Raw genomic sequence first — 20,550 nt, 5'->3', positions numbered from 1 at the left:
ATCTAGGAAATTATCCACGGAAAAGCTCTCTGCATACAGCTGTTTTCTGCAGCGTGGCTGTGGGAGCATTATCGATTTTTAAATGTATTTATTTCCAAGCAGGGGTGCAGCGAGTGATCCAGCAGCACTCTGCTACTTACTGAGGTCTCACAAGCACCGCTTTGACAGCCACTCTATCGAGCTGTAAATAAAAACAGAACGTGCTTTCTCGAGAGGAGCATTTCTACCACGAGAATATCCCACCTACTCCAAGAGGAGACGCCGGCATCGAACGCTGCACAGACACGGGCAATTAATTTGTTTTACAAGTACTAGCGTAGAGATATTTGCTAAGAATCCTTTTTCTTACACAGAAGTACTTCTCCCCGCCGAGGTGACAAGGTCATTAGTGTGGCTGGACTTCACCAGGATAGTGATTCTTGGGAAAATGACTAAAAATTAAAAAACCCCAACTCTTAACATTAGTAACCATTTACACACTTTTAAATAGTCTTCTTACAGGTGTTTTCTGAACTGCTCCAGCAATATAAAAACAGTAGGAAAGAATCAAGATGAACATGATCAAGAAGTACTCAGTGAAGATTTAACTCGGAAAACGACCATCTGATCAGTAATTTTGATCAACAATAACCGAAGGGAGTATTATTCCAAAATTTAACAATTTAAATATGGTTCCTAATTATTGCAAGTACCTTTTACTCTTACAGGTATTCCACATCCTGTCTGCCTTGGATTCCAGTCGATTTCATACTAAGCTATTAGTGATGATTATATCTGGTTACAGAAGCATTATCTCTATTCTGCTCTACCTCACACACTAACAGAATCTTTCTGGTTAACGATGACACACGAAGCAGGAGTAACGACCCTGCAGAAATCAGATGGAGTGAGAGGGCAGAACAGTGGAAAGTCAGGGAAGCAAAATTACTACAGTAACATTGACAAACCTTTGTGGACTCTCTCCTGAACACAAACAAAGGATATTATTTAAGAAAATATATTTTTTTGTTATTGCTCAAAACCATGAAATATAAAATTCTTGAAAACTCTCAATTATCCTAAGGACAGATCTGACATTAAGTGCAGCACATGCATTAGTGCCTTCTCTAATGAAGTAACTCAATCAGTTCCTGGCATTCCTCAGCACAAACTCCTGATTTCTAGGGCTACTCCTGTTTCTCATATCTCAGCTCCTTGCTTTTAAAGATTCAGTCCTTTCTCTGTTACTTCTAGCTGCCAATTTCACACAACATCCAGACTCTGAATTGAAAAAAAACCCAAAAAAACATAATCCAGCAGTTAAGTAATACAATATAGATTTATTGTAGCTGGCCCCTTGGCAGAATTCAGCCTTAGAATTCATGTTCCTATTCCAAAGCAGCAAAGGAACCCTATAAAATACACCCCTCGGAAGGCCACTCACTCCCTCACTGCCAGCAGTGTGGGGAGCTGTAGCTGGGGACAGCAGTCAGGGCATCCCAGCACCTACTGACCCTGGGCTGCCATTCCCATGCACGGGGGCATTTACACCTTTGAATTTCACCGAATTTTTAGAGTTGGAAGGGACCATAAAGATCATCTAGTCCCACTCCCCTGCCGAAGCAGGATTGCCCAGAGCATGTCAGAGCATGTTACTCAGGGCTGCATCCAGGCGGGTCTTGAAAATCTCCAAAGAAGGGGACTCCACACCCTCCCTGGGCAGCCTGTTCCAGGGCTCTGGCACCCTCACCGGAAAGAAGTTTCTCCTCATATTCGAGTGGAACCTCCCATGTTCCAGCTTGTGCCCGTTGCCCCTCGTCCTCTCACTGGCAACCACTGAAAAGAGTCTGGCTCCCTCCTCCTTCAGCCCACCCTTTAGATACTTATAAGCATTGATAAGGTCTCCCCTCAGCCTTCTCTTCTCCAGGCTAAAGAGTCCCAGCTCTCTCAGCCTTTCTTCATAAGGGAGATGCTCCAATCCTTGAATCATCCTCCTTGCCCTTCGCTGGACTCTTTCCAGTAGTTCCCTATCCCTCTTGAATTGGGCAGCCCAGAACTGGATGCAGTATTCCAGTTGTGGCCTCACCAGTGCAGAGCAGAGGGGGAGAATGACTTCCCTCGACCTACTGGCCACACTCTTCCCTATGCAGCCCAGGATTCCGTTGGCCTTCCTGGCCACAAGAGCACACTGCTTGCTCATTGTCATTTTGCTGTCTACCAGGACCCCCAGATCTTTCTCTTCAGAACTTGACTCCAGCAGGTCCACACCTAACCTGTATTGGTGCCTAAAGTCTCAAATTTTTAAGTCTCAAATTATATTTTCTGATTGACTACAGAATCAAAGAGTGAAGTTACGCTACCTCTGCATACGCACGTACTCGTACCATCCCCTTTGGGAGGTCAGCAGTGGCAGGTAACAGCCCTTACACTTCCAATTCAATTCTTAGCATCATTTTTTTGCCAGCATTTTGAGTAATTGCCACGTTCAGAAATAATACCTTTATTTGCTGGAAAAACCCCACATCGCCATGAATTTTAGCGCTCTAATGCTGTACACGGACGTTCCCCAGCCCAGCCTGCTGCATTGACAAGTCATGAACTGAAATAGCACTTTTAAGTGATTAATGATAACTGGAACACAGGCACATTTCCAAGGCTGTAGATAACAGTTAGATGACTACAGACAACATAAACCAGTAAAGATTGAGTTTCAGTTAGTGAACAACATTTTTACAGAGTTGTCAATACGGTTCTGGCACAAAACAATTAAAAAAACAATTCAAATTTAAAACTGACATCAAAAACGGCATCAAAAATTCAATCTGTTCAGTGCACAGGACGTCTCACTGACGTCCCAGACCACTCACGTGCGTCGCGGTCATCTACCTGTTGGACACTCATCAATTCCTGTATTTTGTTTCCCTTGCCTTTCTCAGCTTTGGAAAAACATGCAGTTTTGGTGTTTTACACTCAATTCACCACTGCATAATTCAGGATTTGTGACCGACACGTGGCAATTGTGAACAATTTGCCAGGGTCAGGACTTGTGTTGAAATAAGGAGATTGGTAAAATTGAAACAAGGAAATCGGTAAAAGATTTTGGTTGGTAGAAAACCTATCATCAGGAGGAAAAAAAAATAAAATGCTTTGATTCTTTGGATTTTATTTTACTGGTTTTATTACAATACCCACAAAAATACTCCTGTGCCACGTATAACATCCTACCAAATTCTTTGTATAGTTCACAAATGGTATTACAACTATTGTTATAATTAATATTTTTTTAAAATGCTATTACAACATGAAAAATGTGATTTGAACACCATAAAGAGATTGTTCATTACCACTAACCTTAAAAGGCAGCATTACCGTACTTTTATCCTAAATTCCCTCATGTGGATTGAGTTCAGAACGCCTGTATTACCATCGCAGCACCGCTAACACTTACATTCACAACAGACTCCTTGAATTTGATGTGAAGCCTGTAATTAGAAAGTGCAATGATGGCATCCTCCGCTCGTCCCACATACTCCGTACTCTCCCCGTGAAGTTCAATGAACGGGACCTTCAGAAAGGGAAAAAAAAAAATCCTTCAGAAACCGTTTACCAAGACTATGTCCCTCCTGTAAGCACACATTCAGGCACACAACACATAAAATCGCAGTGAAACATTGCTGAGGATTCAGCCTGGCTATTACTGCTAAGAAGGAAAGTCTTGGGTAAGGTTAGTTCAGAGGTTAATTGTAGCCTTTTTTAAAAATGATTCCTCATTTTCTTTTAATTTCCCTAAGTGCTTGGTCAGGGAAAATGATGAATTTTTATGAAAAATCTGAGCAAAATATCCTCACGTTTTGGCAAGCGGTCTGACCAACCCCTTGATTTGTGCTCTCGCTCCTTACTTAATGGAGTGGCGTTTCCAGAATGTTATTAAATTCATCCTAAAGTAGGCAAAAGATCTAAGATGAATAACCTTTTATGCTCCTGGTCCCCAATATTCACTAAGCAGGCTCAGGCAACCAGCTCAGGCTGGATAAATGCTACACAGCCAAAGTCAGTTGGACAAATCATACTTCTTGCTTCACATTTCTGACTGCAAACGCGAAAATGCCCGACATGCTGCTGCTTCACGAAGTTGGAAAACCTGCACTCATCTTACATTGCACATAAATTAAAACTGTTTAATTAAAAATGTGACTTAAGCCCAGTTTTGGTGAGCTGAGGTGAAAAGTGTAACGGCTCAACTTGAAAATAATCTGGTTTTATACCATCTTAGCTTATATCAATTAAAAACGTTTTCTATGAAAGTGAAACAAACTACCTCTTCAGTTGATAGAAGAGTGTCTACATGGATAAATCATTTAAATTAAATTAATTTCAAAATTAAGAAACCAAACAATATCCGTTTTGTGCAACATAAGACTTTTGGCTTCTCAGTAACAAGAAGTAATGACAGTATTTAATTAGCTTAGTGTTATTTTTTAAAAAAACCCTAAGAGTTCTAAACTATGGAATAAAATCTAGCCCTTGAGGTTACTACACAAGTAATGGCTGTATTTTTCCGACGTTTTACGGAAACTCTCGTAATAAAATGCACAAGCTCTGTGTCCTGTCAACAGTACGTGAGGATTTAAACAGAAAATGTGTTTGTCATATTACTGTGCTGAATTGTGAATGAAAATTCTCCGGGAGAGGCCAGAGAATACAAAGGTCACCCAGAGATATTGTGATTTAACTGGCAAGGGGCAGCGTGGTCATTACCTGCAGGTTCTCATCCTCCCGGATCAGCTGCTTCCTGGGAAAAATCTGATTAGCCTGGATGCATTCAAGGCTGTGCTGAGTCTCTTCATCCTATCAAACAAAGCAGCACAGTTAAATTCGGCACCGTTGCTGCTGTCACCTTCACCACCCAGCAAGTGAGCAATGAAAACCTCCAACAGGAGGGACTGCTCAGAGAATTCAGCATCAGCAACCTACCAGTTACTAAACGTGCAAAGGCGAGCACTCAAACAACTCAATATGATGTTAGAAACAGGTTTCCTTCCTGCTGCCTGATTAATAGTCATTAGAAGAAAAAAAAAGACATATAATTGCAGACAACACTAAGTGAGGTGGGAGTGTTGACCTGCTTGAGGGTAGAAAGGCTTTGCAGAGGGGTCTGGACAGGCTGGATGGATGGGGTCAATGGGATGAGGTTCAACAAAGCCAAGTGCCGGGTCCTGCCCTTGGGTCACACCAACCCCCTGCAGCGCTCCAGGCTTGGGGCAGAGTGGCTGGAGCTGCCTGGCAGAAAAGGATCTGGGGGTGTTGGTCGACTGTCAGCTGAACATGAGCCAGCAGTGTGCCCAGGTGGCCAAGAAGGCCAACGGCATCCTGGCCTGTGTCAGGAACAGCGTGGCCAGCAGGACTCGGGAGGTGATCGTCCCCCTGTACTGGGCACTGGTGAGGCCCCACCTCAAGTGCTGTGTCCAGTTTTGGACCCCTCACCACAAAAAAGACATTGAGGTGCTGGAGCGGGTCCAGAGAAGGGCAACGGAGCTGGTGAGGGGTCTGGAGAACAAGTCTTGTGAGGAGAGGCTGAGGGAGCTGGGGGTGTTCAGCCTGGAGAAAAGGAGGCTGAGGGGAGACCACCTTGCTCTCTCCAACTCCCTGAAAGGAGGGTGTAGCCAAGGGGGGTCGGTCTCTTCTCCCAAGGAACAGGCAACAGGACTAGAGGAAACGGCCTCAAGTTGTGCCAGGGGAGGTTCAGATTGGAGATTAGGAACAATTTTTACACTGAAGGTGTTATTAAGCCTTGGAATGGGCTGCCCAGGGAAGGGGTTGAGGCACCATCCCTGGAGGGATTTAAAAGCCGGGTTGACATAGAGCTTAGAGACGTGGGTTAGTGATGGGCTTTATCAGTTCAGTTGATGGTTGGACTGGATGATCTGAAAGGTCCCTTCTGACCTCAGCAATTCTATGATTCTATGACAGTATTAGGAAAAAAGCATTAGCCTAGCCTAGTCTAGCACTACGCTTAAAATTCAACAACCCCACATGTAAACATGAATTCTATAATGTTTTTCAGCTTTTAGCCTATTCTGCTCCGGAACAGACCCCACAACCCCCGTTTGCTTACCATGACAGGCCCTGGATAGGAGGAGAACTCCTCGTCTTTCCTCACAACACTTTGAGGCTCTGCTTCACTTACTATTAAAATCTAGAAAAAACAGAAAGGTATAGCAACGAAGTTAAAGTTGTTTTCTTTTGGCAAATAAATACAAACTAACTTTTAAAGCCTGAGAACTCAGCTGTTAGAAAACAGCAAGCAAAGAGTAATTATGAAAAGACGAAATCCATCTAAATTAACTCTCCTGAGAGACAAAATTGTTTCAAAATGTGTCTGGCTCCTTCTGTTCATTCTGAAAAATCGTCTTTGAATGTACTGCTGGGAGAATGCCTCTCTGAATGCAGCAATTAGACCGCTGTTTATATAATTTAAATTAAAACGTGCTCATCTTTCTTTTCTAGCTCACCCTGAATTTTCTCCCAAGTCATTTCCAGATGGTGATTCACAAATACAGAGGTTATAAAACCAAGGGGATCGGAGAGATCATTTAGTCTGATCTGCTCGGTAACACATGTTGAGGGATCCACCTGAAGATATCTTGTTTCAACTATGGCATAGGAATTAAGATAAAATTCCTCATTTTATAGTTATGACTCATTTTCTACATCCATGGACGTATCAAAATTTCCATTTTCTTGCACTGACCTTCTCAAGAACTCCGGATCACTACTCGCTAGTGAGCTGCTCTCTCCACTATCCAACAACCCCCCGGTCTTTAAGCACCTGCAAATTTTCTGCAAATATTAAAGAGCATAAAGTCTTGAAGTTATTCAATTGACCCTGTGAGGATATCAATGACGGAAGTGAATACAGGAGTCACAATCTGATTTTGAGATTTAACTTATGTTCAATTTTTAAAATTCAGGTAGGTTCTTCCCTTTTTTAAAAAAAGGATTCATTGAGGTGTTTTACGGCTTTTGCAGTCTGCAGCACAGAAAAGATACAAATGAAAATATATCGGTCAAGTTCCCAGTTCATGTGTCACCTTACTTATCAATATATTTCCAATTATCAGTGTTGTGGTTGACAGAGAAAACCACCTTGATTCCATCAGCTCACAGACACCCAGCAGTGCGGGAAGCGCCAACTCCAGCCTGTATATTCTAGGGAATATTTACAGGGGGAAAAGCAGCAGCAGATGAGCATATTCTGGAACTAAAGCATCTCACTAAATATCCCACATCTAAAAAACGATCAATGAGAAGAAAGCATTGCGTTGTCCCCAAAACCTCTGTGAAACAGGAACGTCACAATAAACAAAATGCCTTCATGTCCCCAGAGTAGGGGAGAAACAGCCTATAAAAGCTTGCAGAAGGACATGTGTATATATATATACATATATATATATATATATATGGAGGAAATTATGAGCAGAATCGAGCCGGAACTGCCACTAATTCACTAAAAATTAATGCAAAAAAGTAGATATAAAAATCCCCATTTTAAGCAAACAAGAAAAACAAAAGCTAGAAGACTTGACAGAAGTCTGAATCCATCAACTACGGAAACCGATAAGGAAAAATAAAAAGCCAGCACAGAAATTTCCATGCCTGCAGGAACAATGGAGAGCAGGAACACTCTTTTAAGTTCTCAGAAACAAAGGGAATCTAGAAAAGCTATCTACCGGCAGCGAGATGAGGATAGTATTATTGATAATTTTGGTTAAAAAAAGGCAGGATTATTTAACATTTTTGTTTCAAAAGCAGCAGGAGAAGAAAGATGGTTCATACGTAACCCATGCTGTAACCGATGAGAGTATTCAAAGAATCACAATGATTGAAGCTAAAAAGGCCATAAATTTGTCAGGTTTGATCCTATATTAGAGATCAGAAGCCATAAAATTCCAGCCCTTGCATTCAAAACAAGAGCTGGTGCTGGCTTCCAGCGTGACTTGGTGTTTTCCGTAGGTTGGGTTTGGGAACACTTATCTTCCAAGCACACGGCTAGTCCTGACTCGAAGATACCAAGAAAGGAGGAGCTCAGCAGTTCTCGCAAACACGTCTGGTTTCAGCCTCTGCCCTTTGGGTCTCGCTGGTTCTCAGAGTACGTGATGCACCGTTCTCCTTGACTCTACGAGATTTAAAAAATGAGCCTCCTGCTCAATTAAATTTCAAACGATGGCTGGCTAAGCCAGGGGCTTATTTGTCCAGTCAACCTCTGTCTTACAGCTCATCCGTCAAGAAAGGCGCAGACAGGATTCACTTTGCGGTATATTCTCATCTAATGAAGACTAATGACCCAAGAGAAGATGGGTTTCAAAACTGTGAGGTTTACACAAATCACCTTCTCCACCCGTAAAATAACGATAAGCTCACACGTTCGGCTGTCAGGTCTACAGCCGGCCAGAAGAGCGATGGCGAGTTACAGCATATTTATGCTCGTAGAAGTGACCGTTTTTGAGGAGGCGGCCTGGGGTACCGTCTCCGCGGGTTGCTGGAGGTGGGCTGGTGGCACCACCGCCTTCTGCAGCCTCCTCAGCAGCACCATCTCTGCTTTTCCAGAGCAGCAGCCACTGTTAAAGTCATTAAGACCAAAAATTGTCTAGATTGATGTGGAAATGTATGTACCGCTTGAACAAAGCTTTAAACATTAATAGTAAAGTCTTCTAAATATAAAAAAATACTTTGCTAGTTCAGAAAATTCCTTCAACTTCAAGCACAATTACCAAAAGAAACACAGACCTAATTAAAAAGATGAGCTTTATTACAAATCTAAAGCACGCCTAGTATTGCTGAGGAGAAGGTTTAATACATCGGGCACTCTGCTATAACAAAATTGTTCTTTTATACTTCAGATTGACTACATCTATTTATTTTTAAAGTTTACTACACAACCATCTACGTGATGGTTAGGCTACACGATGGCACACCCAGGGCAGCGGTGGAGTCACCATCCCTGGAGGGATTTAAAAGCCGGGCAGATGTGGTGCTGAGGGACACGGGTTAGCGGTGGGTTTGTCAGCGTTGGGTTGATGGTTGGACTCGATGATCTGCAAGGTCCCTTCCAGCCAAGACCATTCTATGATCCTATGATAATAAAAGCAGTATTTGCTTGGAGAATTAGCTCTTTTAAAAATTTCTGACAGTTGTGCTCCTAAAACCCAGCAGGAACCATCAGTGCAGACTCTCCAAATTACTGCAGAACAAGTTCCTTATCCTAATCGCCGAGTTCAGCTGCAAACCTGCTTCTACCCCACTACTGCTGCTTTTTACACGGATGTCAGAATTTTCTTTTTAAGGTAAATTTTGGGAAAGCTGAATGAAAAAAGTGTGGTGGATCCAGTTTTAATCCGGATTATCAGATAGAAACTGTGATGTTGCCAAGATAAACGGTACAAGTCCTTATAAGACTGGTTCTAAAGCAAATAGTTTGCACGCTCACGCTGCTTTTAGGTATCAGTGAAACGCTTCATCAACTTAACTGCCACAACACCAAAGTATTTTTAAAAACTGCTGGCAAAAATAGCAAGAAACATGGAATCGTTCGAATGAAGTTCACTGACCTGATGGACAGTGAATATATTGAAAGAAGGAATTAATTCCCCATCACGTCAACAAGCTGATCCTGCTCCCTTCGTGATTTCATGGACTGAGCCCGAGGGGAAGGCAACAGAGTACTGGGAGCAGGGAGGGGGCCGCACACTCTTCTCATACTGAGGTTGTGTGCATGAACTCAAACCACACTCACAACCTCAATTTCTTTCTATATCAAGACTTTCTAATCCATTTCAACCCACACATTTAGCAAACTCCTCCAAGGGTACTCATGTGAAGAGACAAAAGGAACCCCGGGCTTGTGTGACCCCTCGGAAGGGGGTTCCTGACCCTCACTTTATGGCGTTATCACTTAGCGGTGAGGAGGAAGAGGACATTCTTCATACTGGGAACCCCAAGGAGCCACTCCGTTTAATTTCACCTGCTAATTAACACACCATGCTAATTCAAAGCACGGCTTGATGTGAGTGAGACTGGTTCAGCGCAAACTGGCTGAAGAAATCCATTCTCAAGCCACCCGTTCCAGCTTTTCTGATTAGTGGCAGAATGGAATGGGAATTCTCATTTTATTTAACTACAGCTGGAAAACGATCAAATCTTCCATGACAGCAAAAACACCTTCCCAGAAATGAAATGGAAATGTTCAAACGCAGCTCAGATAAAAATGCCCAAGAAGAAAGCACCCTCAAATTCAGGCTCCCACTTATAAATAGGATCCCGTAAAAATAGGAGATGGCTTATAAATAGTGTAGTGAAACTTGGTTTTATTGTTCGAAATAAATGTTATTTCTTTCAGGACTGAGGCCAAAAAAGGTTACGTTATCAACTTACTGTGCTGCCCTTTCAACTGTAGTTTCACATATATTAAATTACACCAAAAAAGAGGTTAGACTTGTTAATTCTCCATCTTATGTTCCGCTTGAAAGGATCAATGATTAGTAAAGGTTGTAACCTCAGCCTCTTGTTCAGCCAGTACGGGAACATCTTAATTACCTTTCGTTTCAGATGTGCCTTCTGGTCTAAATTATGTACATAATTAAGACTAGCAATAACCATCTGTTTGCCAGTGATTCTAAACAAAAAAGATTATCTAACTAAAGGATCGTTTAAATTCACATATATCTAAATGTAGTTGGATTTATAGTAAGGAAAAAGAAAAATTGGAGAGTAAAAAAAGAAGTTTCCCAGTGTTTCCCTTTCTTCCCCTGCCTCCCCTGTCCGGATCCTGAACTCCTTTTGTTTTAGTGTCAAAATCAAATTGTGTTGACCCTTAGTCTCAAAAAATAGCAATTTACATACTGTGTTACAGTGGCCCTGTAAAAGTTTTAGATAGGAATGCGAAGGTTCTGACAAAGCAGCATTAGAACGTTTGAGCATGAAATACTCAAGAATGCGACCAGGCTTTAGCAAAAGCTGCTTCTGTTACAAGTGAAAACACTTCTTCCCCTTTCACAGGTGGAAGGAAATCATTCTGAGATAAGGATAAACACTCAGTTTCCCGCCTTTCGATCCCCGACAGCCAGGTTTCCCCTCCTTCCTGGCACCACAGGAGGAAGTAACCGGATAGCTTTGCTGAGGATTTACGGGGGAAGCAGCTGACAATAACGGGCATTTACACATCACTCCGGAACAGGGCAGACAAAGAATCACTTTGAAGATTCTGTGCACAACTAAGAGTCGAAAGTAATCTTTTTCTTAGAACTAAAGGCTGCAAATTCCAATTAAGTAGAATATAGATTTTTGTCTAACATCTTGGAAAATGTTTTATTTAATTAAGAGAGTAATCAACGATAACCGTAGAACCCACCATCACCAAGCAGCTCGTCTTGTCAAAATAATGCGCTTACCAAAGAATACGAGATAATAAAACGGTGCTCTTTGTCCCAGAAAGTTCCAGATGATACTCTTCCGATACTTCACATCGGCAACTGCAAAGAAAAAAGACAGGACTTTAAAACATGAACCTTCAATTGAAAAAAAAAAAAAAAAAACACTTATTATGTAGCCAGCAACTGATGGAAGAAACTCAACTTTAGGGTACTTTGTCTTAATTAAAGAGGAAAAGGAAAAAGCACTAACCACTATGCAAGTCCTAACTATTGAGATCTTAATATGGTCAAAGAGGGAATTTAGTGACTGGGTTCTGACAGGTACACACGTGCTGGTTGAGCTCTGTCTCCTGGTAGGGAATAGTTCAGAAACTGTGGCCACAAAGTAGTCCCATTTTTTTTAAAACTTCTTTGACACACAGAAGTGGGAAAAACATAATACGTAGCTACAAGCTACAGGAAAGCTCTTCTATAGAAGATCCAACTGTTTTTGTACTGATCTTCTAAAGTGTCTTAATTTTACGCTAAAAATAGTTTTTTCATCCTCCAAGAAAGCAGATGAATACCCCTAAATACTGGGGTTTGCCTAAGTACTTCTGGACAAAGCTGCAAGAAAGCCAAGGTGAAGAGCAATGCTCACATAATACCATCTTTCCGGCTTTCCAAGCGTTGCACAATTATTTCCTAAAAAATTACTGTAAGCATCGTGTCGCAAATATGCATTTGTCAAAAAAATTATATGGATAAAAGATCTGATTTGCCTCATTCTTATGCAGTCCCTTCGGTAACTCACAGACGGGTGCTAGAGCATCTGAGCTGCTCCGACAGCTCCAGTCCCGCAGGACACCCGGTTCTATACTAGAATATCCCAACACCTAAAATTAAAGTTCCGGACTAAACCCAGCCATTCCTAGAGCACACAAACAGCCACACTGATGGATTCCCACTCCCTTGCACCCAGCGCAGCAGAAGATTTGCTCTTCACACTCACTTGGAAGCCACGGCAATAGCACACTGTGTATGTATGGGCCTGGGAACTCAAACTTACATAAACACACAATCCCGCTGCTCAAAATTGTTTGCTTGTGCTCTCACAGGCCACAACTAGTGGTAATTTTCACGTTCTGGTCCATTAAAAAAAAAAAAAAAAATCTCTCTTCTGCATTGATTATGTTCTTTTGTTTATGGCTTAGAACAGGAAAAAAATAAAAAATACTTCTAGTACAGAAAAATGGCTATATAATTTTAGGACCAACATAGTAGAAAGAAGTAGTTTAAAAAGTAAAAATGCATCAAGCAAAAGCAATTCTAATATTTCACACGCTGGACACCCTTCAAGGGAATCTCGTATGCATCTGCATTCAGATAGTATTTTAAAAAACCTGTGACACGAGGATGCTCTGCTTTAGCAGAAAACACCCCCTGCATGACCCCAGCTGTTAAAAACCTCAGCTGATCACAAGTCACGATTTTATAAAACAGTTTCTAAAAGCAACGTTTGGTTACCTGCAACAGAGGTCAACTTTTTTAAAATAATTTTCTTTTAAAATCTCTCTCAACCAACAAGCCAAATGCTGGTTCCAAAAGCTTTACGGGTTGATAACTAAACATGGCAGACGAAGCAGAGGACAGAGCTTTGCTTTGAGGTACCAGCTTGGTCACGCGATAAGTTGAATGTTAGAGCTGCTCGGGTGGGTAAAGTCACCTTTGATGGGGAATACTCAGCTTATTAAATAAAGAAAAAAAAACCCAACCCACGAAGGCAGACTATGCAACTGCAGAACGACTCTTCAGAGACACTTCTCTGGCCACGTCCTCGCTTTTAAAAAGGCAAGACACACATTTAGGGCAGGAGGAGGTAAATTTGTTTTGTGTATTTTAGGTCCAAGAGAAAAAAAAAAAACCTTCACAAAATCTGCAACAAGCTTTTTATTGAATTTAATGAGGTTTGGAAGAAGCCACCGAATCTCCGGAGTTTTGCAAAAGAGTTTTAAAAACAGGAGAAAAATGTTCCAATATAAGCATTAATAATTCCGCTGTGTTCCTGCCAGCATTCAGCCAGCACTCGAGGAGACGCTCATCAGCATTCCTTGCGCGAGGCTGCGGCTCGCAGATAAGCTCCTCCAATGTTATCGCTTCCTGAGTCAACAACGTGGGCCAAACTAAAATAAAAAAGAAAAAGCTGACTGCAAGAAGAAACATGGCTATGAATTTTACCGCCACCTCCAAAACTCTAATTCCTTAAGGGAGGCACGATCCCAAAGACTGGTGTGTGACTTTAATTAATACAGCTGAGCACATGGAAGCTCGCAGGCAATGCAGCCTCCCCCCATATGCTCCCCCCCCCCCCCCCCCCCCCAACTCCCTCGCTCTTCTCTTTGGCCCCCAAAGAGCAGATTCAGCACCGCTGGGAAAGCAAGGGGTCAGAGATGGAAAAGGGACCAGGACAGGACCCTTTTCTTTCAGTAAAACCTACAAACTCCAACGTGTCTAATAGAGGAACCGCCTGGGCACCATCTTTCTCATTAGGCTGTCACATCCTCACAGTTGGCTTCATTTAGATTTTTTTAATTTAAGCACAGGTGCTGAAGGACATATCGGACACATTGTCCGATTTTAAACATGTAAGAAGTTATTCTGCTACAGGGGTCCAGCAGTTAAGGTGATGTAAACAAGAACACCCCAACTAAGCTCTTACTTTGAACCATCTTCTTAGGATCCTTCTCTGTTGACTCCTTTGGGAACTCAGACATCAGCTGAGCACAACCAGCACATGGGTCTTGCCTCCATTGCTTTTTCTTAGAAGAGTGTCCAGAGAAGTACAGAATAGGCCAGGTTGGAGGGGGCTTGGAGCAACCCGCTCTAGTGGGAGGTGTCCCTGCCCAGGGCAGGAGGTGGGACTGGATGGGCTTTAAGGTCCCTTCCAACCCAAAGCATTCTATGATATATCAATCATTGGAAGAGTGAAACACAAGGAATATTATTGTGGGGGAAAATTCAGAATAAAGGTTGAGCGCTGCAACAGGTCCCCAAGCTGCAGAACCTCCATCCCTGGAGCTATCCTAAACCTGAGCAGCCCCTTAGCAACTCCATCCATCATCATAGAGAATCAATCAATCATAGAGAATCAATCAATCATAGAGAATCAATCAATCATAGAGAATCATAGAATGGTTAGAGTTGGAAGGGACCTTAAAGATCATTGAGTTCCAACCCCCCTGCCATGGGCAGGGACACCTCCACTAGAGCAGGTTGCTCAAAGCCCCATCCAGCCTGGCCTTAAACACTTCCAGGGATGGGGCAGCCACAACTAGGTTGGAATCATCCAGGTTGGAAGGTACCTTTGGGATCATCAAGTCCAACCATCAACCCAACACTGATAAAAACCATCACTAACCCATGTCCTCAGCACCACGTCTACTCATCTTTTGAGTATCTCCAGGGATGGCGACTCCACCCCTTCCCCGGGCAGCCTCTTCCAATGCTCGGTAACCCTTTCAGTGAAGAAATTTTTCCTAATATCCATCCTAAACTTCCCCTGGCACAGCATCAGCCAGCCCCTACTCTGAGCAGGGTGTTGTACATCACCCCCAACCTCACTGATACCATCAGTCTGTGACAATGTTTTTCTTGACATTTATTTAAATACAACATTGGCACATAGTTACGAAAAACACTCTTGAGAAGTTTTAATAAACATGTTAGTTTAATTAGAAGATTGGCAAGTTGTCACTTGATTTTCTCAGCTGAAAGGCTGTATCTAGCAAGAACAAAGCTAGGATTTGATAAGCATAAAGTGAGATGACAGGAAAGAACAGCAGCTTTGGAAAACAACAAATCCAAATTTTCTCTACCCACAGACAAAGCTATCTCATAGAGACGCAGACAAACAAAACCAAACTTGCTGCTGGTAACTATTTTTTCCTCCCTTGGCTGAAATACGGTGTTTCTACATTGCTTATGCCACACCATGGCACAACCTTCATGTTATGCAAGTGCAGCTTCTCATTATTTCTATTTCCATTTGCATTTCTAACTTCGCAACACCACCGCTCCCATGTAGCCCAGCTTTGCCGGGACTGGACCTTCTCTTGCACCATGTTGTCACACACTTACCATTTCGTCACCTTTTTGTTTGCCCACTTTCTGCTCAGCTTTAACTCGCATAGCGGCTCGTTCTTGTCCCCCTCGATGTCCTTCCTAGCAGATTTTCCCTTTTCTGTAAAATTATTTTTACCCTAAGGAATAGGAACAAGAGTCCTACTATCAGGTACCTCCCACTCGGGGTGACGCGGTTGGCTTGTGGCTGGAGCTAAAAGCCGCAGAGGGGATGAGAGCCCTGGGACTGGCCCTGCAAGGTTACTGCTGTCTACAGAAGTAGCAAAACAGAGAGAGCAGAAGGAATGCTGATTTTCAAGGAGGTATTTTACGGTTTCTACTGCGATGTGTCTTTATCATACACTTCCCCAGATTACGGCACATGATTTCCAGGTGGAAAGCATCCAGACTGACACTCAAACACAGGACAGAACAAGCAGAGCTCAACAACCGGACCAAACATCTCCTTTTTCCACAGGGAAGCATCCCACACAAGAGCATTTTGAAACTGTCTTATTCCATTTTCCATTCACCTGTGCTTCTGTGAGCGAAGAATAAAATTAATTATAAGAGTCCAAAGCAAAAATGTTTTGTCAACATCTGTCACCGCCCTGACTCATGCCTTAATGGTACGTAATTTAGTTTCCTGCGGTAGCCTTATGGGGAGGCACATTAGTTTCCTTCATCTTCCCACTCAGAAGAGGCATTAATCTGTTTTTAAAGCGGTTGATTAAGCCGATTATCTGTGCATACTAATTTAAAAAAGATCACTTCTCTTACACTCTTCAAAAATCAAAAGGCAGAAGAAACTGTTCAAAGTTGAAGTGAAAACCAGCTCAAACCGTGAGCACAGACTGCAAGGATGAAGAGTGCAGTGGGAAGGGCAGGAAAACATTCTCTAAGCAATCCTGCTCATTCTCTAAGCAATCCTGCTTCAGCAGGGGAGTTGGACTAGATGATCTATACGGTCCCTTCCAACTCTAAAAAAATTCAGTGAAATTCAGTGAAAAGCACTGCTGGGACTGCAGCTCTCCAGTAGCTAATGGGAGTAAAGAGAAATTGGATCTTGCATTAAGAAAGGTCCATTTCTCTAAAATTGATGTAAAGAATAAAAAAAAAAATAATCAGTGGAACTTTAGGTGGGATTAAAGCATTAATTATTCCAATAAATATGAGGGTTTTCTTAGGAAAGAGTGTGTCTGAATAGAAGATTATACACCTGTATTCTCCTTCACTGTCTCAAAACCACCCAGGCCAAAACACCACAGGAGGCTTGAAACCAAAATCTGAAGAAAATCTCACTTTTTCTTCTAAGATTTCAGGTTTTCTTTTTTTTTTTGAAATCTTTTTTTCATTTGGCTAAAAAACCCCGAGATCCAAACGCTGCAACTGTTCATACGTAAGCCAGGATACAATTTACCCAGAGATGGGTACAATTACCCATCTGATGAACGCCTAGAAGTTTAAAGCTCAAATTAATAACCCATTCCACTATTTTCCTTTTATTTCAATCACTCTGCGTTCCTCAATTATGTGCACAACAGGCAAGCAACATCTACCAAGAAGGATCAAGGAACTACATAAATCGGTCTGACCTGTGGAGAGATCTACAAGGATGGGATGGGATCCGAGTCTCTGAAAGTTGCCAGGACACAGGATGGTGACCGGAGCCCGAGCTGGTGGACACCAAGTAGAGTTGTGTAGGTTCTAAGCTAGAAAGGTGACCAAGTGTTGAGGAGGGATAAAATTATATCCAAAAGGTAACCAAAAAGCCATTAAAATAAGGCAATATTAGATTAAAATTATGAAATGGAAAAAGCAAGTGAGCAAGACTGAGAGTGGGCAGCAAAAGTTTCCATCTGAAATGGCAGAGCGGAGTGAGAAGGGAATAATTTCCTCCTCATACTTCCCATTTTTCCACTAAAGTCCTCACAGCCCATTTGCCATGAGTCACTCCCTCACTTATTTCTTCCTTTCTAGACAAAAGGCAACAAACAAACAAACAAACAAACAGGGATAAGAGGTTGTTAATCAAAATCTCAAAGGTTTTACTCATCCTCCCCAAACTCTTATTCCTCCCCTTTCCCTCCTCCCTTAGGGTTTCGCTTGAACTCGGTTATTTCTATTAACTGGCTGAGTAGGAGCTGCTGGTCCAGGAGAGCAGCACCCAGGGAACAGGCTCCTCACATGTATTTATTTTAATCTACTCCTACGTGTAGATTGGAGATCTACAAGCAACTAAAAAAGAAAGCCTTGAAAACAGGAAGAACTAAGAAGTAAATTTGATTTGAAGACACCTTTGGAGTTTCAAGTTCCACTCCCATGAGATTTTTTTCCCCACTGAACAACTTCAGGACAGTGTCCCCAGGGACAGCCATCAGCCCCCAAGTGTGGAAGGTGACCTCATTCTCACCATACTTTGTCTGGCACAAAGCTTTTAAAACCTCTAACAAAGCACCACTCAATGCTTTTGTCATAAGACATCTTTATTAAAATACCAAGTACCTGCTATGAATAAACATTTAATGTATGGAGAAATAAGTAGGTTCAGTTATTATAAAGGGTCAGTAGCAGGAAGGAGGCTCAGAGCAGTGGGGTCCATCAGCCCCACAGCCAGGAACGGGCAGGACACAGGTCTGGGCCCTGCTGTTGAAGCCTGTAACTAGACATCACTTTCACTGCACACCTTGCCCAAAGCAATTATGGGCCACTTAAGTTTTAATCCATTAATTCTTAAATTGCATTGAAAAAACGGTTCTGTCAAGGAGGCCATTTGGGCAAGATGCGTATCCACCTTCACTGGATTCATCGAGGAAGAGAAGGCCATGTGAGGCTGAGTGTTCAACGACTGACACGGGACTTCCTTACACAAGTGTGAAAGTTGATCACTTCTAACGGCCTAGCACTTGGTAAAACTGTGGCACACTCCTAAAATGCTTTTTTTAAACATGAAACCTAAGGTATTTTTACTTTTAAAATAGACTACATCTGCATTCCCTGAAACCTGGTGAGCCATCAGGAAGGGCACTGCTCCCATACTCCTCCCCAACAAAATCCTCTCCTTCCTTACCTTAAAGGAACTCTGATATTTCAGACCCCCCGTGACCTAATCCAAGCCCTAGATGCAAGACAAAGCCAATCCAGAAAGAAGTCAGGTTACAGCACCACTACTCTACAATGCTGCATACTTTGTTGATAAAAAGCAGAGCCTGAAAGCAACTGCATGACATCTAGCTTTTACAGAACCTGAGGTAGGTTATAAAATCACCTCAGCACCTGCAGAAGTGACACTTTCTTTACAGAACTAGTCACTCAGCTTTGCTCAGCTCAAAGTACTCACGTATTTATTTCTCAAAGCATTAAGTGGCCTAAGTTTCAGGGGGCAGAGTTTCCATTTCGAGCGGCAGTTGCCCTCAGAAAGCCCCGCTCTGCACCGGAGCTACGAGCACACAAGTGTATCCTGCACCACCAGGAACTGGAGCCAGCTTTGGGTCTAACACACAGCGGTGATATTTGTGCCAGCAGCAGTGAACTCGGGGGTGAGGAGCTCCTCTCTCCCAACCAACCGTGGCAGGGGATAAAGTATGTTTGATCACGGCATTAGTCCTACCGTTTGTTTACAATATAAACTAGTAAGTTAATTCAATACAAGAAAAACATGAGTTCGGGTATTCCTTTATCGGTACGTGCAGAACAATCCTGGTAACACAACTGAGCCAAGTCATCGTATTCAAAGAGCTGACCCGGGCAGAGAGCCAGCTTTAGTCACAAGAGACCCCTTTTTATGAACAGACCACCTAAATTTCACATTTCGGGAGTTAATCAAGGGTCAGGTTAGCTTTTCTAGGATCATAAAGAGCTGTTTTGTAGAGGGCAGTCCAAGTACTTGTTTGGGCATCATCCACAGAGCGCCAAGGCATCAACAGCACTCGCTACTCAACCACCCACTTCATGTGTAAATACTCAGAGGCAAAAGTCAAATTAGGAAGAGATAAAGCCATGTCTGCTCATGCATGATAAGGAGAGCAGCAGGAGCTGGGGAAGGAAACACCAGTAGCTGGAGTATAAGGAATTTTCTGCCAGCTCTTACTTAGACAGCGAGTTCCAGTTTAAAGCCAGACACCATTTATTGGACTAAGTTACTGCCTTCCTTACATTTAAGCAGTGAACCCCTTCCAGTTTAGAGCAAACAGGTTATTGCATCAACCCAGTTCCAGCTTCAACTTCTCCAAACTCCCAGCAGTATGGTCTGTTACCGGTCAAGTTTCCTACAGCAGGAGAGAAAGCTCCCACTGGCACTGCCCTCCAGCTGGGCACAGCCGGGAACCCGACATGAATTAAGACATAGAGAGAACTCGGATGCCTTCCCCAATTAAGGAGGCTTCCTATATTTAGATCACAAGGGACAAATAGACTGGTTTGGCTGATCTACCAGCACACTGCCTCCCCCCCGAGAACCCTGCTACTGGATGTCCTCCCTCCGGTCAGCTGAGCCAATTTCACTACAGAGAAAGTGCAGGAGAACAAATACTGAAGTGATTTTAACTATAGGAGAAAAGGTATCTCCCAAATATTAGAAGTTGTTTATTCCCATCTTTTTCCATTCGTGGAAAGACATTTCTACTACAAATAACTGAAACCGGCAAAATATTACTTTCCATTTGCAAGTTGCACTTAAAGACCTAAAATAAAAGGCAAGCAGAGCAAGAGAGCCTTAAAAAGGGACCTACAAACAGGGGGAGAAGGGCACTGAGCCACCTGCAAACTGAGCTCCAGCGGGGAGCTCGGAACAGCCCGGACTCTGGCGTGAGAGCTAATCAAACATCAGGATTTAAACAGCATCTGTACATGCCCTTCCTCAATGTACGAGGCACAACAAGTCATCTTGCATCTCAAAATCACCTAAAGAAATCTGAAGCCAGTCTTAATGTGTTTCAATTCCGTAACTGGTTTTGGGGATCAATTCCGTACATTATCAGTATCTAGTATTAAGTACAGAGGGCTTCAAACAGACTAGTTAATGTTCTCAAACTGCAAATTTATT

General features: G+C 42.6%; 1 protein-coding gene across 1 annotated transcript in view; it reads right to left on the bottom strand.

The window, feature by feature from the left end:
• Positions 1-11,507, bottom strand: part of MTMR3 (myotubularin related protein 3) — a 50,507-nt gene extending 39,000 nt beyond the window's left edge. The window contains exons 1-4 of the mRNA XM_074159366.1: positions 11,427-11,507; positions 6,095-6,175; positions 4,738-4,827; positions 3,428-3,544 (exon numbers count right to left, since the gene is read on the bottom strand). Of these exons, the coding sequence (XP_074015467.1) occupies positions 3,428-3,544; positions 4,738-4,827; positions 6,095-6,097 (210 nt within the window). The 5' untranslated portion in view covers positions 6,098-6,175; positions 11,427-11,507. The remainder of the gene's footprint in view (positions 1-3,427; positions 3,545-4,737; positions 4,828-6,094; positions 6,176-11,426) is intronic.
• Positions 11,508-20,550: the final 9,043 nt, after the last annotated feature.

The sequence above is a fragment of the Numenius arquata genome, chromosome 16, assembly GCF_964106895.1.
Source record: "Numenius arquata chromosome 16, bNumArq3.hap1.1, whole genome shotgun sequence".
Taxonomy (NCBI): Eukaryota; Metazoa; Chordata; class Aves; order Charadriiformes; family Scolopacidae; genus Numenius; species Numenius arquata.
This window is presented reverse-complemented; position numbering and strand designations above follow the sequence as displayed.